This window comes from Carcharhinus amblyrhynchos, chromosome 14 (genome assembly GCF_965287045.1).
Source record: "Carcharhinus amblyrhynchos chromosome 14, sCarAmb.v2.hapA, whole genome shotgun sequence".
Lineage (NCBI taxonomy): Eukaryota > Metazoa > Chordata > Chondrichthyes > Carcharhiniformes > Carcharhinidae > Carcharhinus > Carcharhinus amblyrhynchos.
Window position 1 is genome coordinate 60,821,740 of NC_137337.1, and position 25,973 is coordinate 60,847,712.

Consider the following 25,973-nt stretch of genomic DNA (forward strand, 5'->3'; position numbering starts at 1 on the left):
ACTTTAGAAGCATAATGGAGGGCATGTCCCTGTCTACGTCAATGGGGGCAAATTTAGAAAGTAGCTTCAAGTTTTTAGGTGTCCAGATGCTGATCTCCCCATTGGGACATTACAGTCAAGAAAGCCTCTACTTTCTCAGGAGACTAAGCAAATTTGGCATGTCTGCTACAACTCTCACGAACTTCTATAGATGCACCATAAAGCATTCTTTTTGGTTGTATCACAGCTTAGTATGACTCCTACTCTGCCCAAGACTGCAAGAAACTACAAAGGTTCATGAATGAAGACCCAGTCCATCACTCAAACTAGCCTCAATGCATTGACACTGTCTGCATTTCCCGCTACCTTGGAAAAGCAGCCAGCATAATCAAGGGGCTTAGCACCCCGGACATATTCTTTTTCACTTTCTTCCATCGGGAAAACGATACAAAAGTTTGAGATCACGTACCAACCGACTCAAGAACAGCTTTTTCCCTGCTGCCATCAGACTTTTGAATGGACCTACCTTGCATTAAGTTGATCTTTCTCTATACATTCACCACTCTTTCTTTTCCTTCTGTGTATGGTATGCTTTGCCTGGATAGAGAGCGAGAAACAATACTTTTCACTGTTTACTAATACATGTGACAATAATAAATCAAAACATATTGCTCGCTCCTTCATTGTTGCTGGGTCAGAATTCCGGAATTCCTTGTCCAGTAGCACAGGGGAGAGAATCTCAGTGTGATAAATCATAGAAACCCCACAGCACAGAAAGAGGCCATTTGGCCCATTGAGTCTGCACTGACCACAACCCCACCCAGGCCCTACCCCCAATCCATACATATTTTACCCACTAATCCTCCCTAACCTATGGATCTACGGTCAATTTAGCGTGGCCAATCAACCTAACCCACACATCTTTGGACTGTGGGAGGAAACCGGAGCACACGGAGGAAACCCATGCAGACATGAGGAGAATGTGCAATCTCCACACAGACAGTGACCCAAGCCAGAATCGAACCTGGGTCTCTGGAACTGTGAAGCAGCAGTGCTAACCATTGTGCTACCGTGAAAACCATATCCCAGTGAATGACACTTGCTGTGGAATTTTGGAAACAATTTAGTTTAAGAAAGAATTTATATTTAAACAAAAACTTTAATATTACGATACGTCAAAAATGCTTCATAGCTAATGAATTAGTACTGAAGTTTTGTGGACAAACCTGGCAGCCAAATTATACACAGATAGATTTCCTCAAAGCAAATACAAATGACCAATCTATATTTTTATGGTTGAGAATCTTTTCCTCTCGAAAGGTGCTATGGCATATTTTTCATCCACGTGGTCAAACAGGTAGTGACCCAATATTAAATCTCATCAGAAACTTGGCACCTCTGGCAATGGAATACAGAGTACTAGGCTACAATGTCAGCCTAGAATTAGGTGTTCGAGTCCCTGGAGTGGGTTTTGAATCCAGAACTTTCCGACTCAGAGGCAAGAATGATAGCAATGCAGTTATCACTAGCTTGTGTTTTGCCTCTAGTCTGGTATTCACTTTCCTCTTGGATCTATCTGAAATCCATTTATGTTTAAGTAACTAGTACCATGATCTCATTTGTCATTCTGCAGCTCAGAATGTTATTTCAATTAGTGCTCAGTGCTATCCTTGCCTTCTGCAGTGGACCTGTTGACTTATCTGAAAAAGTGTTTTTCCTTTTTGCTTGTAGTGCTGATCTCATCAATTTGAATCAGTGTTTCTGTTCCAGGTAAAGCGTCCCCCAGAAATCTGTATTAAGCTGCACCCTCAGGGATTGATCAACATTGAAGATAGCCATGTTGCAGTGGATTTACATGTTACTTGCCCATCCAATTATCCTGATGTGTGAGTACCTGATCTTCTCTTTGCCAGACCTTTACTATTGCCACTGAGTCACTACACCTATCTTTGCACTTGCTGTTAGATGCACAGCAAGTTGTTTATCAGTGAGGCTATCTGGGGATTGATGACTCTGAGATGCAATTAGAAAAAAGCTGTTAGCTAAAGGAAGTTTGCTGAGTCTAATTTCAGTGATGGGGGAAAAAATCAAATAAAAAGGTTAATAGTGTAAATGGGAAACATAAAAATCAAGGAGCTTACATTAATGAAAGAAATTTGACAAATAAGGTCAGAGGGGCCCATGTGATGTCTGGTAGACAGCTCCGCATTAATGGCAACAGATAGAAGATGTTAACAGAGGTAAGCTGTTACTTGGGATATGATATACACACAGCAGGCTGGACAAAAGCTTTTATCAAAATGTGGGGTGGGATAAATAGATTTATTAGTAAGGAATCGACTATACTAGCTGGAGATTTTAACTGCCAGAAATGGGACTGGTACGATAATATCTTCTCTAGAATAAGAACATAAGAAATAGGAGCAGGAGTAGGCCATCTAGCCCTTCGAGCCTGCCCCGCCATTCAATAAGATCATGGCTGATCTGTCGTGGCTCAGTTCCACATTCCCGCCCTCTCCCCATAACCCTTAATCCCCTCGCTTATCAAAAACCCATCAACCTGCGTCTTAAAAATATTTAGCGAGGCAGCCTCCACCACTTTAACGGGCAGAGAATTCCAGAGATTCACCACCCTTTGAGTGAAGAAGTTCCTCCTCAACTCCGTTCTAAACCGCCCCCCCTTTATCTTGAGGCTGTGCCCCCTAGTCCTACTGTCCTTTCTGAGCGGGAAGAGTCTCTCCACCTCTATCCTATCCATCCCATTCATCATCATATATGTCTCAATGAGATCTCCCCTCAATCTTTTAAACTCTAACGAGTACAAGCCTAGTTTATTCAGCCTCTCCTCATAGCTGAACCCCCTTAACATCGGTATCAGCCTAGTAAACCTCCTCTGCACTCCCTCCAAGGCCAAAATATCCTTGCGTAAGTGTGGCGACCAAAACTGCACACAGTACTCCAGCTGCGGCCTCACCAGTGCCCTATACAGCTGCAGCAAGACCTCCCTTCTTTTATATTCAATCCCCCTCGCTATGAAGGCCAGCATCCCATTAGCCTTCCTGACCACCTGCTGCACCTGCAGGTTGGGTTTTTGCGACTCATGCACAAGGACCCTGAGGTCCCTCTGCACCGTCGCCTGCTGCAGTTTTTCTCCACGTAAGTAATAGTCCTTCCTACCATTCTTCCTACCAAAGTGGACCACCTCTCACTTGCCAACATTAAATTCCAGTTGCCAGTTCCTGGCCCATTCGCCCAGCCTTTCTAGATCCTTCTGCAGACTCTCCACACCCTCCGCGCAATTTGCCGTTCCACCAATCTTGGTGTCATCAGCAAATTTTGACACCATACACTCGGTTCCCTTCTCTAGATCATCTATATAAATGGTAAATAGCTGAGGCCCCAGCACTGACCCCTGAAGCACTCCACTAGTCACCAACCACCAATCCGAATAGCACCCATTAACCCCCACTCTCTGCCTCCTATTTGACAACCAATCCTCTATCCACGCTAACACGCTACCCCCAAATCCATGCCCCCTTACCTTCTGCAATAACCTCTTGTGAGGTACCTTGTCAAATGCCTTCTGAAAATCCAGAAAGACCACATCCACCGGCTCTCCTCTATCCACCGCCCTAGACACATCCTCATAGAACGCCAATAAATTTGTCAGACACGACTTCCCCTTAACGAAACCGTGCTGCGTCTGCTCTATCAAGCAATTCCCCTCAAGCTGCCTCGCTATTTCCTCCTTGATGACGGATTCTAACATTTTACCTACAACAGACGTTAAACTAACCGGCCTATAATTCCCTGCCTTTTGCCTGCCACCCTTCTTAAACAACGGCGTAACATTAGCCGTTTTCCAATCTTCCGGCACTTCCCCGGAATCCAGCGACGTTTGGAAAATAACCACCAAGGCATCCACTATCACCTCCGCCATTTCTTTCAGAACCCTCGGATGCATTCCATCCGGTCCTGGGGACTTGTCCACAATCAGTCCCTCCAGTCTGTCGAGCACCGCCTCTCTAGTAACAATAATGTCATTGAAACCCTCCAGTACTACCACCTTTCCATCGCTAACACCCGGCAAATTATTCACGTCCTCCTCCGTGAAGACCAAAACAAAAAAGTTATTCAAGACCTCAGCCATTTCCCCATCCTCTACCACTAAGTCCCCCCTCTCATCCTCTAAGGGTCCAATGTTCACCCTAGCCAGCCTCTTCCTTTTTATATATTTATAAAAACTCTTGCTATCCTTTTTTATATTAAGCGCGAGCCCAGCTTCATAGTTTCTCCTACCCTTCTTTATCAGCTTCTTTGTCATTCTTTGTTGACATTTAAACCTCTCCCAATCCTCTTCTCGCCCACTACTCTTAGCTACTCTAAATGCCTCCGCTTTTAATTTAACACTTTCCTTCACCTCCTTCGTTATCCATGGCTTATTACCCCTCCTCCTACGGTCCTTTTTAACCATTGGAATAAATTTCTGCTGAACACCAAGAAAGATCTCCTTAAAGATCCTGCACTGTTCCTCAGCAGACCTACCTTCCAACGCGCTCCCCGAGTCAAAATTCGCCAATTCTTCTCTCATCCTACCGTACTCCCCTCTGTTCAAACAAAGGACGCGTGTCCGGGAACCCACTTTCTCCTCCTCCATCTGCACCAGAAACTCCACCATACAATGATCACTCTCCCTAAGAGGATCTTTCACCACAAGGTCCCTAATTCTACCCGCCTCATAACATAACACCAGATCCAAGATAGCTCGCTCCCTCGTCGGCTCCAACACACACTGTTCAAGGAAACTATCCCGGCAGCATTCCAAGAACTCCTCCTCGAGCCCACCGCGTCCAACATGGGTCGACCAATCAATATGTAGATTGAAATCCCCCATAATTATCGCCGTTCCATTCCTGCACGCCGCACTTATTTGCGCGTTAACAGCCCGCCCCACCTCCAGATCCTTATTCGGGGGCCTATAGACGATACCCACCAGCGTCTTCCTCCCTTTGCTGTTCCTAATCTCCACCCACAACGATTCCACTTTCTGCTCTTTGGTTCCTATATCATCCCTTGCTACCACCCTGATGCTATCCTTAATCAGCAGAGCTATGCCCCCCGGCTTTTTCCTCCCGCCTATCCTTCCTAAACACTTGATACCCCTGGACATTCAGCTCCCAGTCCCCGTCACCTTGCAGCCACGTCTCTGTAATGGCCACCAGATCATATCCATGTGCTGATCTGTGCCACCAGCTCATCCACTTTATTCCGAATGCTCGTGCATTCAGATAAAGTGCCTTCATCCCAGCCTTCACCTGGACCCTATTTGCCAGAACGCCACCAACCATACTCACGCCCCCTACTCCCTTTATTATTGGGATATCCTTGGTCTCTTCCCTTACCTGTACCCTGTCCTTAACTTTAGACCCCGTAATGTCACCTACCCTCGCACCCTCCCCCTCCAATTAGTTTAAAGCCCTGTCTACAGTCCTATTTACACGATTCGCCAGGACTCTGGTCCCAGCACAGTTCAGACCAACCCCATCCCACCCGAACAGGTCCCACCTACCCCAATACTGGTGCCAATGCCCCATAAATTCAAACCCATTCCTCCCTCACCATCCCTGAGCCACCCATTCACTTCCTTAATCTTATCAACCTTACGCCCGTCTGCACTCGGTTCAGGCAGTAGCCCAGAGATAACCACCTCGTCGGTTCTACTTTTTAATTCCATTCCCAGCTTTTCATACTCCCTCCCCAGATCCTCAGTTTGCATTTTGCCTACGTCGTTGGCACCCACATGTACCACAACGACCAGATTCTCACCCTCCCACTCCAGGTTCCTCTGCAGCCCAGATGTGACATCCCGGACCCGAGCACCAGCCAGACAACACACCCTTCTGTGCACTTTGTCATTGTGACAAAGGACAGTGTCAATACCCTTAACACCACTATCCCCAATTACTACTACGTTCCTTTTCACCTTCTCTTTGCCTATGTCCTGCGTCTGCATCACTGTACCGTGTGCAGTTTGCTCACCAACCTCACCTCCCTCGTTCTCGTCCAGACTGGAAGCAAGAACCTCAAACCTGTTGTGCAGATTGAGAGGCTGACGCATCCGCTCCCCACCCTCCTTCCTCCTCTCCCCACCCTCCTTCCTCCGCTCAGCAGCCCCCTCTTGTTCCTGACCCTTAGAGTTAGCCAGTCTAGGGGGGGTGGATGTCACTTGCACCCCATTGACAATGGCACCCTCTGTCCCCCTGATGAGCCTCAGTGTCTGTAGCTCAGAGGCCAGCTCATCTACCTTGAGCTGGAGCTCCTTCAGCAACCTGCACTTACTGCAGACGTGGTCACTGGGAAGGACCCTGAGGTCCACCAGCTCCCACATCATACAGAAACAACACATCACATGCCCCTCCATTATTCACTGCAGTACTGTTGAAAATTTCAACACGAACTTACCTGGCCCTTTTTCTCCCTAGCCCTTTTGCTCCTAAGCCCTAGCAGCTCACTCTGCTTCCCTCTCACTCCGCTGCCTGCTCCGACGCTGCCCGCTGTCTACACCAGGCCTCCTTTTAAACCTGGCGCTGTTTTAAAGCCTGCTACCCCACAACTCCCTGCTATCCACTCCCTTAGAATTCTTAAAGCGGTAGATACAAAAAGCCCGCAAAAATGCTTTTAAATGATTTAAACAGTTCTACAAAGTAAGTTCTTACTACAAAAGCGATTTAAACTTATTTAAACAGGTTTTTAACAGGTAATTTCTTATCTGTCTCTCTGCTCCTTCACTCGTCTGCTCCAGCAAACAATGGAAGGCTTCACCGTGTCGTGGAATTCTGAAGAAAATGAAAACTGTTTTATGATTCAGTCTGTGAACGAGTGAACAAGGGAAAGAAATGTCTTAGGTCACATCATAAATAATAGGGACAATCAAAACTGTAATACAAAGCTGGTTGAGGCTTTATTTAAGTACCAGTTATCATACTGTGATCACATAACTTTAGAAGGTTGGAGAGATCATAAAACCCTTAACAAAATAGCTAAATTTAAAACCTGAGTGCAAGTGCTCCTGGCAGGTTTTGTTGGAGTCGTCCAGGCCTTTATTGACATTGGTTATCTTGCAAGTTGGTAAAAGTGAGGGGTTTAGGGCATTCCTGGGTGAGGTATTGCACGCCTGCAGTGAGATTCCATTTCCCTTATCCGATAAATTGTCTCATAATCTGAATATGAGGGCAAAGATTCCCTAATGCGCCATTTTGATTTTGCACATCTGACTGTCCCTGTCCATAGTTATGCATTACACTTTTGATGCATGTCTGCTACGACCTGCCCAAAATCATGGTAGTTGGGGCTCTTATAATGGGACCAAATTGGCTTTAAATACAATTAGGAGATAAAATGGCAGCTATAACTGTGCTCTGTGCAAAATCCCAGTGATGTGAGACTATCTCATAATGGGCGGCATGGTAGCACAGTGGTTGGCACTGCTGCTTCACAGCTCCAGAGTCCTGGGTTTGATTCTCGGCTCGGGTCACAGTCTGTGTGGAGTTTGCACATTCTCCTTGTGTCTGCGTGGGTTTCCTCTGGGTACGCCGGTTTCCTCCCACAGTCCAAAGATGTGCAGGTTAGGTTGGCCATGCTAAGAAATTGCTCCTTAGTGTCCAGGGTAGCGGAGGTTAGAGGGACTAGTGGGTATAATATGTAGGGATATGGGGAAGGGCCTGGGTGGGATTGTGTTCGGTGCAGACTTCGGTGTTCAGTGCAGGCTGAAGGGCATCTTTCTGCACTGTAGGGTTCTATGATCTAGGATCTCAAAGGTGACTTTGCATCAGTGAGACAGTTAGAAATTATTACAACTTAAAGCATCATAGCACCTAGCATCACTGCCAAAGTTAATATTTTACTTTTTATGGGGACCTTTGGTGTGCGATGGACTTAAGTAACGTTTGTCATTTATAAAACTAATTTTGTTTAAGTAATGATAGACTACATTACTGTGTTGAATTTAGACATGAACCTGACTTTAGTCAGGATACTATGACTACAATCAGTGTATCTGGTGTACATAATGGAGAATATAGACAGAGCTCCCTTGATAGAAGTTAAGCTTGGTGGAAAAACAGAAGCAAAATGAAGCACTAGTGTAGTACAAGCCAGTTACAGGTAGTTGTCCAACTAGTGGAAAGTGAAACTGGTTTCCATACCCCTTGCTGTCAACCACCTCAAAATCTTTTCTGAGATAAAAGGCAATTATATTACTTGGGCATCCAATTTTCTTTTGTGTTTTTTGGAGACAATTTGATGGGGGGAGGGCAGGGGTTATGTTTGCAGTAATATCTTGAATAAAGTTGTTCTCCTCTGAAGAAAATTGGAATCTGATACCAGTCCAGAGAGACCTGTTACAATTTGACAATTTAATTCCTTTCCTTGAACACCTTTCATGTTCACAGTTAAAAAGCGTAATCTTTAAGCAGACTGAGTCTTCTAAGAACCCATTGAAATCTTAATTCCTGTGTTGTGAATGGGTTAATGCAATTACAGTTCAGCATTCTCTGGTAAATGTCCTCCATGTTTTCTCATCATGTTAGCAGGCAGAGAATAACACATCACCAGGAAAGCACTAATCTGCAAATACTTCAGGGGTGCAGAGATAGAAAGACACCAAAACATTCCAAAAACTTTTATGTGCCTCTGAATATCTTTCCAGTAAGTTGCTGCTTGGACACACTTTACAAACAGAGGACCTTCTGGGTGGAGTTGTGTTTTCCCTTTAATCGATCTTCAAGATGAGATGCAGTTTGCAAAAGATGCAAGTTCCAGTTGTTCACAGAATTTACATATGTACATATGAACTAGGAGCAGGAGTAGGCCACTCGGCCCCTCAAACCTGTTTCACCATTTAATAAGATTATAGCTGATCTGATTGTAACCTCCACTCTACATTCCTGCCTACCCCTGATAATCTTTCATTCCTGCCTTATTAATCAAGAATCTATCTAGCTCTGCCTTAATTTGTTGCTCTTGTGTTAGGAATAATGAGCCACAATCCTCTCATTGGAGTTCTTCCCCATAAGAAGTATAAATAAACAAGTGAACAATGATCTTAATGGTCCTTTTACATTGGTATGCTAGAAATTGCAGTTCCCTTCCCTGATTTCTCCCTATGCTGTCTCCACACCACTGGGGCGGTACACCTGTCACACCATAACACAGGTGTCCCAAGGTGAGCTCAGGGAGGATGGAAACCTCCTGTGGAGCACAAGGGCAAAAGCTCGCTTGATCTTGATTTTCAGTACGAATACGGACCGTGAAAGTGTGGCCTCACGATCCTTCTGACCTTTTGGGTTTGAAGCAGGAGGTGTCAGAAAAGTTACCACAGGGATAACTGGCTTGTGGTGGCCAAGCGTTCACAGCAATGTCGCTTTTTGATCCTAGAAAAACGCAGCTGTGTGTCAAACCATGTACGCAAACAGTCCAAATAACCTATCCAACAATCAAACCACTTTGTGAATTCTCTCTACACAAGACTGTTGCAACTTTGAGCAGTTCAGCCGTCTGCTGTTTTCCATTAGTGCCACCTGAACGTAGATTCACCATAATCCAGGAATCAAGTTAAATGGTCAAATTATGTGACCTGGATGGATAAGTGACCTAATTGAAGTGTTTAAAATTCTAAAAGGTAGTGGGTGAGTATAGAAAAATGAGGCACAATGTTAAAGTCAGAGCCAAGACATCTCTTCACACGAAATAATGAAAATCCAGAAGTTGCTTCCCAAGAGACTGAATAGTCAATCGAAATGTTTTGGTGAAAGGCAGATTTTTGTTTGAGAATGTAGAGGGATATAAATCAAAGATGGTTAAATGGATTTAAGGAACAGATCAGCTATGATTTAACTGTATGGTAAAATGAGCTCAAGGGACCGAGTGGTCTATTTCTGTTCCTACATTTATTGCAGCCTTCCCACTTGGTCAGCATGCTGGCTGTGCCCAATTCCCTTTCACTGTATTCTGCATCTCTCTCGCCCTTCTTCACACTCCTCTCAGCCATTCTTCTTCCCACTTTGCCTGTTTGCCCCGCTGAGTTTCACCCATATTTTAACCCTGCCTAATCTGAAAAGCACAAAGCCTGTGTTTGGAAGTTGGGCCAAGTCATGGTTGTGAGGAAGTTTGGGTAATTTGAACAAAGTTTGGAATGGGTTACCACCTTCACATCTCAAAGAATACTAGACTTGACTGAATGTGATATACCCAAATTCTGTAACATGACTGTCTATTTTTAAATCTTAATGGCAGTCAGGATTACTGCCAGTATTTTATTCTATCGTTAATATTTTTCTTTCATTTTACATCTTCTGACAGTGTTGCCCATTGAGTCCAACCCCTGATGGATCAGCAGGTTTTTTAGTGCAAAGCTAAGCCAAACATACCAAGTAATTGATGCACTCAAACTGCCCCACGCCCGCTTAATCCAGAAGCTCCATTCTTCAGGTGACAAGAATGGGAGCTGAGAAATTTCTATGGAGCTCCCCTGCTGCAGTTAAGGGTGTGTGAATGCCTGGTCACAAATGGATTTGGTCAAATGTATTGAGTGGTTTAATGGCTCAAATCTGAGGATTAGCTGCTCCAGCAATGTAGCAGCAGAGTATTGAGTGCCCTGTCATCGAACATACTGCTACAAACAATTAATGAGTTTGGTTAAGGGGAAGGGAATGCAACTGGTGAGAAAAATATTATAAAATGACAAGCCCAGTAGCAGCGACGTTCCTTTAACATGTATTTGTGGCATGCCTGGCAGTGAGTTGGTGAAGTGCAGTGTTGCTGGCTAAAGCAGAAGTGAGTTTGCTATACAACATTCTGACTTTCACTATCGCTCCCACAGACCTCCAAACATCGAGCTGAAGACTGTGAAAGGCCTGTCGAATGAAAAACGCAACCAATTGCATGCAGAGCTGGTGAAGCTAGCGAAACAACATTGTGGAGAGGTAAGGAAATGCTTAGAGGCTGACGTAACTTATCATGGTATAAGGTTTGTCTTTTATATTCAATAAGATCATGGCTGATCTGTCGCTGCTCAGTTCCACTTTCCTGCCCTCTCCCCATAACCTTTAATCCCCTCTCCTATCAAAAACCCATCAACCCGCGTCTTAAAAATATTTAGCGAGGCAGCCTCCACCACTTCAACAGGCAGAGAATTCCAGAGATTCACCACCCTTTGAGTGAAGAAGTTCCTCCTCAACTCCGTTCTAAACCGCCCCCCTTTTATCTTGAGGCTGTGCCCCCTAGTCCTATTGTCTTTTTTTTTTCTTATGAACCCTCTCCTGTATTTTTGTCCTATTTGAGAGCCCAAGGGCTTTGCTTCAGTATACATAGTGGTAGCTTGCCATTGATGCAAACCTTCAATCTGCTACTCCATTGCATAGCAAATTGGGATGCAATGAATTACGTCATCAAGAATGAGTTAACTTGTGTAGAAGCTCATCAAGGGCCAGAAATGTGTTAACATGTAACTGCTGCTGAATGTGAGCACACTCTAATTTATCAGCAGTCTATCCTTTCATTGTTAACAGTGAAGCAGTGTTAAATGTTGGTGTACGTGCCAGTTTCAGTACTATTCAGAGATGTACAAAGAGAACAAAAAAAATTACAACACAGGAACAGGCTCTTGAACTTTCCAAGCCTGCACCGACCATGCTGCCCGTCTGAACCAAAACCCCCTACCTTGTGCCGGGGACCATATTTGTCTATTCCATTCCTTTTCCTGTATTTGTCAAGACGCCCCTTAAAAGTTACTATCGTATCTGCTTCCACTAGTTTTAGGTAGTGTGTTCATTTGTCTTTTAAACCTTTGAGTGTCAAACCTTTTTACTATTAGGAAATGCTAGCCCAAAGCCACTGTTCTGCGAATATTAACAGCAGATCCCTAAAAGTAAGTGTCCCTGGAAAAAGTTACTGCCCTGCTGCCTTAACTGTAGTAGCATAAATCGGCCAAATTGGAGAGGCAGGGTGTAGCAGGCCAGTTAATATTTCATCAATTCATGGCACATGGGTGTTGCTGATGAGGCCTGCATTTATTAACCATTCTTAATTAAGATTACTAGTCCCATAAGAAGATGTTGATAAGCTGCTGCTTTGGCCTGTCACAGTCCATGTAGTGTAGGTACATTCAAAGTGCTGTTAGGGAGCAAGTTCCAGTATTTTGATCTAACAACTCTAAAGGAACAGAGATTTAGTTCCATATCAGGATGATGGTGTGCCCAGGAGGGGAACTTACAGCTGGTGGTTTTTCCATGCAACTTCTGCCTTTGTGTCTACATGGTAGAGGTTGTTGAGTTTGGAAGGCATTGTCAAAGGAGCCTTGGTGAGTTTCTGCATTGCATTTTGTAGATGACACACATTGCCGTCACTGTGTCTGGAGTGGATGAGGGTCTAATCAACAAACACAGCTTTGTGCTAGATATGATTCCAACAAGTTGAGAATTTTCCCCTGATTTATACTGACTTCAATTTGTCCATGTTTGGACAAAGGCTGTAATGCAGTCAGGACCCACTGGTCCTGGTGGAATTCATACTGAGCTTTGGTGCTATTTCCATATTCCACAGCAGGGCTGTAGCCCATTCAGATACTTATGTTTGTAATGCAAAATATATTTCAACAGAATGCTGAATCATGAACAATCTTACAATTCCTTCCACAAGCAAAGATGATCTTGAATATTTTCAATCTTGTTATTCATCAGATCAAACTCACTTGCAGAATAAATACTGTAATTTAAAATTTCACAAAGTAAGATTCTCAGTATACCTATTCTACTGCTGAAAGCTCAATCCTACAGGCAACTTGCTGGTCTCAAGTTATTTTCTGGGGAGGAGGGGTAGTGTTGGATAAAGAAAAACAAAAAGTATTGCACAGAACAAATCCTTAGTAGGCTGGTATAGTATAAATTCTCCTCCCTTACTTTTCGAATAAACTCCCGCTCCACCCAAAAGAAACATGCTTCCTTTGATTGTAAGCGCCCTCAGCAATGGGTAGGAACCAGCAGGACTGCATAACAGGTCAGTGCCTTTTATTGTAGACAGACAGAGGTGTCAAATTGTGCTCATTAAGTATTTTCCAACTGCCCTTGTCATGGTGCTTTGTGTGAGACTAACTAGTTGATATCAGGTTTTGCTCAGTAAGTGAGGCATAAAACCACTGTCTGACATCTTCTGATGCTTTACTGATGATTGCACGAAGGCAACTGGTGCACTAACTGGTCCAGTTGGATTTGTTCTGTCTTTTGTGGACATGGCATATGTTTGCAATTTTCCACAATGTCAGGTAGATGCCAGTGTTGTGATTGTTCTTGAATGCTTGGCTCAGAACGCAGCCAATTCTGGAGCACAAGACTTCAGCACTATAGTTATGATGTTGTTAGACCAATGACCTTTGTTGTAGCCAGCGCACTAAGTCATTTCTTGACATCACTTGAAGTGATGCTCAGGCCCTCAGGAGAAGGCTGCAATGGATCAGTCACTTGGCACTTACCCACTAATCCCTCTAACCTAAGCATCGCAGGACTTCTGGCTGAAGATAGTTGCAACTGTTTCGGGCTTGACTTTTTTACTGATCAGCTGGACCCCATCAACATTGAGGATAGGAATGACTATGAAGCTGCCTCCTCCCATTAGTTGCTTAATTGACTATCACCATCCGGGATGTGCAGGACTGCAGAGCTTTGATCTGATCTACTAGTTATGGGGTCGCTTAGTTCTATCTAAAACATGCTGTTTAGCATGAATGTAGTCCCATATTGTAGCTTCATTAGATTGGCACCTCATATTTAGGTACGGCTGGTGCTACTCCTAGCACACTCTTCTACACTCCTTAATGAACCAGAGCTGATCTCCTGGGTTGACGGTAAAGTTTTGAATACCTTCAAAACCTCTTTTGAAGGCATTATCAAAGGAGTCAAAGAAAGGCTCTTTTGACAATGTCTTCCAAACTCAACAACCTCTACCATGTAGACACAAAGGCAGAAATTGCATGGAAAAGCCACCAGCTTAGTGGGATCCAAATATTTTTTTCCAGGGCTCTTGAGATTCTCTCAATGATTACCTTTTGATCTGTGGGAGGTTTTCACTAACAGCTTTATTAGGTGTCGCTGCCAGGTAGAAACATTAACTTCTGTATTTGTGTTTTTTTTAAGAGTTTCCTTCTTTAGATAGACAAATTAGCATAAATACCAACTGTAAAGCTGCTACAACATATGGTAGCTCACCCAAACTCAAGCTAAGGATTAATCAGGTCAAAATAGTATGTTAACCATGTGTGAATACTACATTCAAAACTTATTTGCAAAGTAATTGCAACACGTGGCTTGTGCAATTTACAATAATAATTAGATTAAACTAAAATTCTAACTATTTGATGCAATGAAACAGAATCTGACAGGCATAAGCAGCTTAGTTAATAAAACTTCTCTCTTCTCATTGCCTCTCCAGTCCCCATCACCATCCTCCATTACCACCACACAATCACGATGTGATAGACCATCTCTCTGCTGGTTGCTGCCCCTGTTCTTAATACAGTTCCCCTTGGCTTGCACTTGGCCTCCATTCTGGATTTCTTATCAGTTCCATCTTTTTTTTCTGTTCTTTCCCCACCACATCTCCTCCCAATCCTGGAGGATATTAACAGTTTGACTCATTGAAACTTAAGAAGTTCTTAAAGGGTGCAAAAGGGTAGATGTAGATAAGATGGTGATCACATCCCAGAAAATGCAGACTGTTTTGAGCCCAGCGGGTCGTCATCTAAGACAATCGCTTCAGCTTCTCCAATGACTGGTTCCCTACCTCCAGACCTTGATGTTCTTCCAATCGTATCTGCCATCTCTGGAGGAGCAGCAAGGTCAGGAGATAGGGAACCTGGTTATTTTGGAGAAGCTGGAGCAATAAGAGGGGAGAGACAGGATCTGTGATTGGAGAAATAGTTCCTCATAGATCCTGTCACCCACGCTTGCTCACTGCTCTTCCAATGAAGCTGCCTGTTATTTTCCTGCTCCCTGTGCCTGCAATTTCAATTCTCCATATGTGAATCAGAGGAACATTGCTGAAGATGGGGCTAACATTCTTGAATTTGTTGCCCTGTCTTTACTTTTTACTGGGCTACAGATGTCATTTTGGGGGCAAATTTCCTAGTTTATTTTGAACTCTCATAGAGTGATGAATATATTGGGCCGTGAGTTTACATATTGTGGTTGAACATGTTTCTACTCCTGCTGATAGCTCATAGGCTGCCTAGTTTTGAACTGCTAGATCTGTTCTGAACCTGTTCCATTTAGAATGGTAATAGTACTACTCAGCATGGTGGAGGGCATCTTCAGTGTGAAGATGGGAAAGTGTTTTTCAACAAGGATTGTGTGGTGCGCTTCAGCTAATGTATCATGGATAGATTCATCTGCAACAGGCTAGGATAAGATCAAGTAGGCTTTTTCCTCTTGTTGGTTCTCTCACCACCTGCTGCAGGCCCAATCTAACAGAAATGTCCTTCAGGACTTGGCCAGATTGGCCAATCATGGTACTATTAAGCCACTCTTGCTGATTGGCATTGAAGTCCCCACTCGGGGTACATTCTTTCCCCTGCTAATCTTAGTGCTTCTTCCAAGTGGTGTTCAACATGGTCGATTAGTGCTCATTTGTGAAGATGGTAGATAGTAATCAACAGCAGGTTTCCTCCCTGATGTTTGACTTGATGCCATAAGGAATCTGGAGTCAATGTAAAGGAATCCCATGGTCACTCCCTTTTGACTGTATACCATTGTGCTGCCATCTCTGGTGAATCTCTTTTTCTCATGCGACAGGACATACCCAGGGATGATGATGATGGAGTAGTCTGGGAATTAGCAGTAATGTAAATGATTCAATGAGTTTGACTAGTTCAGACTTCTGCTAAATGAGCCTGTGTGAGAGCTTGTCTAATTTTGGCACAGGTCCTGAATATGAATGATGTTTGACAAGGAGGAATGTGCCTTTGTCAATTCTAGTGCCTTGGTTGATGATGTGCTGATACTCTATAGTGCTTCAAATCGTGAGAAGCTGATCTCATTGAAACTTAAGAAGCTCTTACAGGGTGCAAAAGGGTAGATGTAGATAAGATGCTTTATTCTTCAATGTTTTTGTAAATATTGATATAACTGGGTGGCTTCTTAGGCCATTTAAGTCAGTGCTTAGAAGTCAACCACATTGCTGTGGGTCTAGTGTCATTTGTAGGTTAGACTGGGTGAGGACGGCAGGTTTCTTTCCCAACAGAACAGTAGTGAACTAGATTAGTTTTTATGACAATCCTGCAATTTCATGGTCACCATTACAGGGATTAGATTTTTTATTCAATATTTATCTAATTGAATTTAAATTCCCTCAGCTGCTGTCTTATCGTGGAAGAGATGAATCTTATTTTGCCTGCTCCCAACATTTGCAAATGTACTTTTCAGAATTGTAATTGTACAGCGATTAACTTATGATTATAGTAGACAGTACCTCTGTAAAATATGTATTAGGCAGCCTGTGATTCTTTTCCTTAGTTAATCCACTCTGTTCTAATTAATCTTTATTAGTATTTTAAATCGCTGAGTATTTTGAAGACCTTTAACAGTTGGCTACCTCAGCATGCCAAGGGACATAACCAGACATCTGGTGGACATTGATACATTTGGCCTGTTCGGACATAATTCTTTTTTAAGTGCTGTATTTCTCAGAATAGCTGGTGCATCTCATATGTCCTTCCCGAGGGATGAATTATTTCTCCTATTCCTTGTGGTAGGTGATGATATTCGTCTTGGCGGATCATGTGCAGACATTTCTCAGTGAAAATAACATCCCTCCCTCCAAGTCCTTCTACGAGGAAATGTTGAAGAACCAGCAGGAACAGAAGCAACGGCTAGCACAGGAGGAGCAGCGCAGGATAGAACAGAAAAAGAAACATGATGAAAAAGTGGTATGTGATGCATGATCTATTTCTTTATCTTCTCAACCTTCTTTTAGTACTTTTCCATTGCTGTGATAACTGCACGTTAGTTCCTGCCCAGTGCTTTATTTTCTTTCCTGATTCTGCTGACTCACGTTGTTAGCAGCTTCCATTGGCACATGGTAGCCTTCACCCAAGTGGCCATTCTTCCGAAAGACGTGCTGATTAGGTGCATTGGCCATGCTAAATTCTCCCTCTGTGTACCTGAACAGATGACTATGAGATTTTCAAAGTAACTTAATTGCAGTGTTAATATAAGCCTACTTGTGACACTAATAATGAAACTTTAAATTTTCAGGGCCACTTGCCAGTCATTGTGCCAAATTTCAGTCAAGGTAGATTATATCTGCACCTGATACCCACATATTTGCTCATTTTCCAACTTGCTGGAGAGCAGCCAGGGGCAGGAACCTGGCTGAATTCCTCTTTAGTTCAGCTTGGCTGTCAGTTGGTCGCAGAATTTACCATCTAATAAATTTACAAGGCAATAAAAAGAATATTCAAAAATTAGTATTATTTGGAACGCAGCTCACGCTTCTGGTATGATCTTGTGTTCTTATTGCAGCTTGAGTTCTGTGTTTAAAACAGACAAAGATATGATTGTTTATGGGTGGAATGTTCTGTGGTGACTGGTGCAATATCCAGTTTTGGATCCAGTTCCATTCATGGTTTGAGGCTGTTTTCAACAGGACTGGCCCATGCATGGTGATTTATCATGAGATTGTTTTAAATTAAATGGATTACTTGATAACTTTAATGTGTAAACATTGAGGACTTCACTTGAAGCTCTTGATCTGAACATTCTGCGGAGCTTTGAGTTATGGAATGCACTTCCAGGATGAGTGGTTGAGGTTGAAACTATATCAGTATTAAAGTTAAGATTGTTTGGGAAGTTAATGGAAATGCGGATGAAGGGGAAAGATGATTAGACTATTTGTTTAAGTGGAGAGCAAACAGTGGCAAGGACTGGGTAAGCCAAAGTGACTTGTTGTTTTGTAATTTTATGTACTGAATAGAGTTTCCAATTGACTAACTATTTGGGAAAACAAATTCTATGTTGCTTTGGTTGAGTTATAGGTATAGAAAATAGAAGCATGAGGAGGCCATTTGACTCTTCGAACCTGCTCTGTCATTCATTATGATCATGGCTGGTAAAGGATGGATAGTGGGTGTTTTTCATACCCACTTCTTCCCCGCTGCCAAAAAACTAAGGTTATGTTCCCGGAACTTCTCCCTCTTTCAAAACATCCCCCCCCCCTCGAAATCCAGAGAACTGCCCCTAATATCCCAAACTCTTTTATCCATGTTTATTTCTTCCCTTCCCTCCTTCTACTTCTCCAGCACCAGCTCAAAGGACAGAATTTCCATTGATATCTACTACTTTCCCAGAAATACAATTCTGGGCTTCTGGCTGTTTGCCACTTTAATTATTTGTGCTGCTCTTATCCAGATTCCTGATCTTAACCTCCTACATTGTTCTATTAAAAATCAGTTTACGATTAAGTACAACATCTCAGCTTCCTGTCAGTCATTTCACAACCCTCTGACCTTAGCATTGGGTTTAATAATTTCAGACATTACTAACACCTGCAATTGTGTTTACTGTAGGATGGGTGTACCTCAGGTAGAGGAAGGTTGTGAGGTGGTGAAATGGGGATTTCCCAGGTGGCAGACTGGACACATCTCAGGTGTTGACCTGTCTTTTTATTTCACTATGCTCACAGATGTTATGAGTGCTAGACTTCATAAGATGGTTACATTTGAACCATGCCTTTTAGTTTAAGGTAGGATAGAATGTTTTGAAATGGTGGAGGTAGTGTGAAATTGTACTGAGTTCTTCATGGTGACAAACCCTTGTGACCTGGTTGCCATGGGGACTGGGGTCCAGGTCAAAATTTACGCAAAATCAGATATGAGCTTTAACACTGGACACAAAACAAAATTCTTCTTCTCAGATCCTCAGAATAGTCAGATCAAAGGATTGGGTAAAGAAAACCCGCAACAGATGACGCTATGCCAAGCAGAAGGGAGGGACTGATTTTGGGTTAATCACTAAGTGAAGAGCTGGTGAGACTGCGCCCAGGTTTGAGAAAACATAGATTGTGAAAAGTTAGAGATCACGGAATCACCAGTTGGAACTTTAGGATGGGGAGTCCATCTGATTATGCTCAGGGTTGTATGAAGAAACATTTGTTAAACGGACCTGGGTAGATTCACCTTGGTGAAGCCAAGAGAAAGAAACTTGCCAATGCTGAGAGGAGTTGGGCTTTAAGCATAAGACTGTGCGCCTTTAGAGAGTAATGTGGCATGGGGTTTTCTGTGCTACTAAATTAAGATGGGTATACCTGTTCTGTAATTTGGTGAATTAGTAGCCTTCTAATGTTCAGTTAATTATAGTTTGTTGCAGTACAAGTTTTAAAATGTGAAATCTTATAATGTGATTATTTGAGATGATCATTGGGAAATATAAATGTCTGTTTTAAAGTTATCAGCCACAATGCTGAGGTCACAGACGCTTTTAGATCTTTTCTATCCTTCACTTCCTGTGTACAATTCTGCTGTAACAATGTACAAGACCTCGGCTCTGATTACATCTTTTATTTCTCTTAATTTCTCTCATTATTGTACTCTTTTATTGCACCATTATCACTTCTGTCATTTATTTATCTCCTGTTCTCTCTAAATACAGATCATGTTTTTGTTCATTGCACCTCCTTTTTCTTGACTGTGCTTCTCCTTACAGGATGTTTATCTGTACCAGCTTCTTATTTTGACGGAAGGTCGTTGAGCTGAAGCATTACCTCTATCTTTCTTCATAGATGTTATCTGATCTGCCCACTGTTTTACCATTTCCTGTTTTAATTGTACCTCTTTGATCATTTATTTCAACCTACTATACAGCCTTGATTAAAGTCTTCTTCCCTATTCTCTGGAACTCAATAAAAACACTGTGCCTTTATAAACTACCCTTCACATTGTATAACAGCCCAAGACACTGCAGAGGAACATTGTATCAAAAAATTACATTGAGCTAAAGAAGATGCTATTAGGCCAAAGAAATAGCTTTGAAGTATTTTGAAAGAGGAGAAATAGGTGGAGATTCAGAATGTTTAAAGAGGGAACTGCAGAGTTAAGGATCTAAACAGCTGAAGACAGGGCTGCGGATGATGTAAAGAAAGCGGGGTACATATAAGAGACTGGAGGGCATGTAAGGAGTAAGGTTGGCCCTATACAACTGACAGAATGAGGGGGTAATAGAAATTCCTAATGAACAGGTAAACCCTGAAGGAGACCATCTGAAGAGGAAGGGAGCAAAGCAAGAATGTCTTTCCCTAAGCCTTTCCAATGGTAAGGCCTGATTCTTCATAAAAGTTACTTCACAACCTTAAAAGGAACCAAACCAACACTCAATGTCAATAATAGCACAAACAGATATCTCCAGCTGAAAAAGTAACACATTTTCAGCATAAACTGTAATCTTACGCTGCTTTCTGCTGCTAGCCAGGCCAAATACTGAAGGGTTATGTTTAATTGGGGAGAATTTAAATTAGAAAGGTTGGGGGGTGGGAATCAAATTGAAGTGACTAGGAGAGAGGAGGTTAGCTCACAAATAGAGAAAGCTTCTCAACAGTGTGAGAGGGAGGATAGGCAGGTGATAGAGAAGGAGAACGCTCAGACTGAAGGTTTGAGATGCGTCTATTTTAATGTAAAGAGTGTTGTGAACAAAGTGGGTGAGCTTAGAGTGTGATCATTACTTGGAAATGTGACGTGGTGGCCATTACAGAGACTTGGATGACTCAGGGACAGGACTGGTTACTCCAGGTGCCAGGTTTCAGATGTTTCAGAAGGGACAGGGAGGGAAGCAAAAGAGGTGGGAGGGTAGTACTGTTGATCAGAGATAGTGTCACGGCTGCAGAAAAAATGGACGCTATGGAGGGATTGTCTATGGAGTCTCTGTGGGTGGAGGTTAGGAACAGGAAGGGATCAATAACTTTACTGGGTGTTTTCTGTAGGCTGCCCAATAGTAACAGTGATGTTGAGGAGCAGATTGGGAAGCAGATCCTGGAAAGGTGTAATAATAACAGAGTTGTTGTGATGGGAGATTTTAATTTCCCAAATATTGATTGGAATCTCCCTAGGGTAAGGCATTTAGATGGGGAGGAGTTTGTTAGGTGTGTTCAAGGGGGTTTCTTGACACAGTACGTGGATAAGCCTACAAGAGGAGAGGCTGTACTTGATTTGCTATTGGGAAATGAACCTGATCAGGTGTCAGATCCCTCAGTGGGAGAGCATTTTGGAGATAGTGATTATAATTCTATCTCCTTTACAATAACATTGGAGAGAGATAGGATCAGACAAGTTAGAAAAGTGTTTAATTGGAGTAAGGGGAACTATGAGGCTATCAGGCAGGAAATTGGAGGCTCAAGTTGGAAAGAGGTTTTCTCAGGGAACTGTATGGAAGAAATGTGGCAAATTTTCAGGGAATATTTGTCTGGAGTTCTGCACAGCAAGGTTCCAATGAGACAGGGCAGGTATGATAGGTTACAGGAACCATGGTGTACAAAGGCTGTAAAAAATCTAGTCAAGAAGAAAAGAAAAGCTTACAAGAGGTTCAGAGAGCTAGGTAATATTAGAGATCTAGAAGAGTATATGGCTAATAGGAAGGATCTTAAGAAGGAAATTAGGAGAGCCAGAAGGGGTCATGAGAAGGCCTTGGCAGGCAGGATTAAGGAAACCCCCAAGACATTCTACAAGTATGTGAAGAGCAAGAGGATAAGATGTGAAAGAATAGGACCTATCAAGTGTGATGGTGGTAAAGTTTGTATGGAACTGGAAGAAATAGCAGATGTACTTAATGAATACTTCAGTATTCACTATGGAAAAGGATCTTGGTGGTTGTAGTGCAGACTTGCAGTGGACTGAAAAGCTTGAGCATGTAGATATTAAGAAAGAGGGTGTGTTGGAGCTTTTGAAAAGCATCAAGTTAGATAAGTCGCTGGGACCGGATGGGATATACTCCAGGCTGCTGTGGGAGGTGAGGTAGGAGATTGCTGAGCCTCTGGCAATGATCTTTGCATCATCAGTAGTGACGAAAGAGGTTCCGGAGGATCGCAGATTTTGTTCCTTTATTCAAGAAAGGGAGTAGAGATAGCCCTGGAAATTATAGACCAGTGAGTCTAACCTCAGTGATTAGTAAGTTGATGGAGAAGATCCTGAGAGGCAAGATTTATGAACATTTGGAGAGGTATAATATGATTAAGAATAGTCAGCATGGCTTTGTCAATGGCAGATCATGCCTTACGAGTTTGATTGAATTTTTTGAAGATATGACTAAACGAATTGATGAAGGAAGAGCAGTAGATGTAATATATATGGACTTCAGCAAGGCATTTGATAAGGTGCCACATGAAAGGCTTATTGAGAAAGTGAGGGAGCATGGGATCCAAGGGGACATTGCTTTATGGATCCGGAGCTGGCTTGAATCCAGAAGGCAAAGAGTGGTTATAGATGGGTCATATTCTGCATGGAGGTCGGTCACCAGTGGAGTGCCGCAGGGATCTGTTCTGGGTCTGTTACTCTTTGTGATTTTTATGAATGACCTGGATGAGGAAGTGGAGGGATGGGTTGGTAAGTTTGCTGATCACACAAAGGTTGGAGGTGTTGTGGATAGTGTGGAGGGATGTCAGAAGTTGCAACGAGACATTGATAGGATGCAAAACTGGGCGGAGAAGTGGCAGATGGAGTTCAACCCAGATAAGTGTGAAGTGGTTCATTTTGGCAGGTCAAGTAGGATGGCAGAGTATAATATTAATAGGACTTTTGGCAGTGTGGAAGATCAGAAGGATCTTGGGGTCCGAGTTCACAGGAAGCTCAAAGCAGCTGCGCAGGTTGAAACTGTGGTTAAGAAGGTGTATGGTGTACTGGCCTTCATCAATCGAGGAATTGAGTTTAGGAGTCGAGAGATAATGTTGCAGCTATATGGGACCCTGGTCAGACCCCACTTGGAGTACTGTGCTCAGTTCTGGTCGTCTCATTACAAGAAGGATGTGGAAGTCATAGAAGGGGTGCAGAGGAGATTTACAAGGATGTTGCCTGGATTGGGGAGCATGCCTTATGAGGATTGGTTGAGGAAGCTCGGCCTTTTCTCCTTGGAGGGACGAAGGATTAGAGGTGTATAAGATGTTAAGAGGTATTGATCGAGTGGATAGTCGGAGGCTTTTTCCCAGGACTGAAATGGTTGCCACAAGAGGACACAGGTTTAAGGTGCTGGGGAGTAGGTAAAGAGGAGGTGTCAGGTGTAAGTTTTTCACTCAGAGAGTGGTGGGTGTGTGGAATGGGCTGCTGGCAATGGTGGTGGAGGTGGATTCAATAGGGTCTTTTAAGAGACTTCTAGATAAGTACATAGAACTTAGTAAGGTAGAGGGTTATAGGTAAGCCTAGTAATCTGTAACGTAGGGATATGTTCGGCACAACTTGTGGGCCGAAAGGCCTGTATTGTGCTGCCGTTTCTCTATGTTTCTATTAATTGCCTCAACTAACAGCTCGATAGCTATTGCAAATAACAACAGGGATAGTGAGCAGCACTGTCTGGTTCCCCGTTGAAGGCTTGAAGACTAAAATTATTAGATCTGTAATAATTATTTTTCAGAACTGTTGCAAATGGGTTTTTATAAAGCAGTTGCTTGTATCCACTTAAACTCCACCCCGCCCTCCCTCATCCCAGCTCAAATTTCATGAACAAGTAGAATAAATGGTTCCATTCCACTCTATCAAATGCTTTCTCTGCATCCAATGAAATCACCAATCTATTACTTGTTTTTGAGAAAGTTGAATGATATTTAATAATCTCTTGACATTGTTACATGAGTTTCAACCTCTTACAAACACAGACTGATCACCCTGGATAATCAAGGGAAGGTTTCTTTATAGGTGCAGCACCAGTATTTTAGATAGTAATTTCAAATCTGTATTTAAAAGTGAGACTGGTTTTATAGGATGCACATTCTACCTTCAAAATTAAATTGGTATTTCCTTCTCTAAACAACTGAATTATCTGTCCTGCTTCAAATGAATGGTTATACACGCCAGTCAGAGGTTCTATTAGTAAGCCTTTGAATTGCATATGAAATTCACTTTCAAAACCATCGGGTCTCAGGACCTTACCAAATTGAAGATCCTTCAATGCAGCCAGTACATCCCCTTTCGAAATGGGAGCATTTCAGGTTGACCTTTGGCCTTCAGAAATTGCCGCAAGTTCAAAAGAAGATAAGACTTGTTTCACATTTATTAATGTATCTCCAAACTGATCTGGACATGAAAGCTTCTAAATGCCTAATTAATGTCCTCTGTTTTAAGCACCCTATTTCCCTTTCAATCAAGTGCAGAGGAGATAGTCTGAGTCTCTACTTCCTTTGTTGTAGCCATGAGGTGGAGATGATGGCATTGGACTGGTAAGACTCGCCTGTTGAAGGAGCAGCACTCTGAAAACTCATGATTCCAAATAAATCTGTTGGACTTTAACCTAGTGTTGTGAGACTTCTCATTTGTGAGGAGAGCTAAATATCTACTTGGTTTATTTTCAAACTCAACTAATTTTTGTTTTGCAAATTTTGTACTCCTTTCAGAACATTAAGTCAACACAAAGAGTCCAATACTGTTCAGATTATATTAATTTCATTCAGCGTTAAATGGCTTGGATTCTTACCATACTCCCTTTTGTTTCAGCCAATTTTACTTCTAGTTGGTGCTGTTGCTCCAACGTTTTATGCTTTCTGTTGACCATAGACAAAATGACTGTTAAGTCTCCCACAGGATTGAGGGGCTGAATTCAAAAAGAGAATTGATTGAATAAAATATGTCGAATACGGATTTGAAATAAGAAGTAAAGATGATCTTTAAGCAGAGATGCATTAAATCGCCATAATCCAGATTGTAAATATATATCCATGAGTGAAAATTCCAGGAAGGCATGAGCATGATGATAGATAAAAATACTACAGGACACTACACCTTTGGAAGGATGTTCAAGTCTTGGATAAAGTGCAGAGAAGATGTACCAGAATAGTTCCAGGTGTCTAGAGAGACTGGAGAAACTGGGATTGTCCTTAGTAGAACAGCGCAGCTAAAGAGAGATTCATTTGAGGCAGGAGCCAACTGAATGTAATATTGTTTTCGGCGTGATAAAATAATCAATTCTAGCATTAAGTTGATGGGGAGCAGAGACAAAGGTAAACTCTTTGCCCTAAGGGTGTACATTCTCCTAACAGCTAAATATCCCAATTTCTCACATACAGATACTAATGCCTTTGCCTATTCAATTGCTGGATTTCTTCTTATGGGAAGGTTGTCCATGAAAGGATTTAAGTGGCAGTTGAAGTCCCCGCCTCTAAAGAAATTAGTGCTAATACAGCAAAATCCATAAAAACTTCAGTAACAAAATCAATAGACTAATTTGGAGGGCCGTATGCATTCATTATTGAAGTATTACTTTAATTATCATATACATTCCCCCTTTATCATTCACACAGTTCTCGAGTCTGAATGGCACGCTTTTATTAATCAAAATCACAACCCCTTGGCCACTAGTTAAAATGAGGCAGAAATCACTTGTCTGACTCCATCCTGCTTCAATTTCAAATTTTCTTTGTCTTTGTCCTGAGTTTCCTACATCAAACTATGTTAGCTTTGCCATTCAGTGTAGCTACTGCCATTAATTATCCAGTAAAAGAGAATATGGGATATTGACACAAAGAAGTTGGTCTCTTACCTGACACTGATTTTCCCATCCCACTCGGATGTGCACCAAATCTCCCACATTCCCAACTCTGCAAGAAGCACAGATATAGTCATTTTCTAGTAAATTAGACTTGTCTGTACTTTTACAGAAACACCAGTTGCTAACTAGGTGGTTAAACCTAAAATAAGAGGAGCACTCAAGAACTATTCCAAATCACAAAAGAAACAGTTCTAAACCATTAATTCTCAGGGTGTT

The 25,973-nt window shown here is 42.5% G+C and overlaps 1 protein-coding gene across 2 annotated transcripts in view; it reads left to right on the forward strand.

The window, feature by feature from the left end:
- eif2ak4 (eukaryotic translation initiation factor 2 alpha kinase 4) overlaps positions 1 to 25,973 on the forward strand; it is a 128,850-nt gene that overhangs the window by 1,283 nt on the left and 101,594 nt on the right. For both annotated transcript variants that reach the window (XM_080202975.1, XM_080202977.1), the window contains exons 2-4: positions 1,750 to 1,865; positions 10,859 to 10,961; positions 16,778 to 16,951. In XM_080202975.1, the coding sequence (XP_080059101.1) occupies positions 1,750 to 1,865; positions 10,859 to 10,961; positions 16,778 to 16,951 (393 nt within the window). The remainder of the gene's footprint in view (positions 1 to 1,749; positions 1,866 to 10,858; positions 10,962 to 16,777; positions 16,952 to 25,973) is intronic.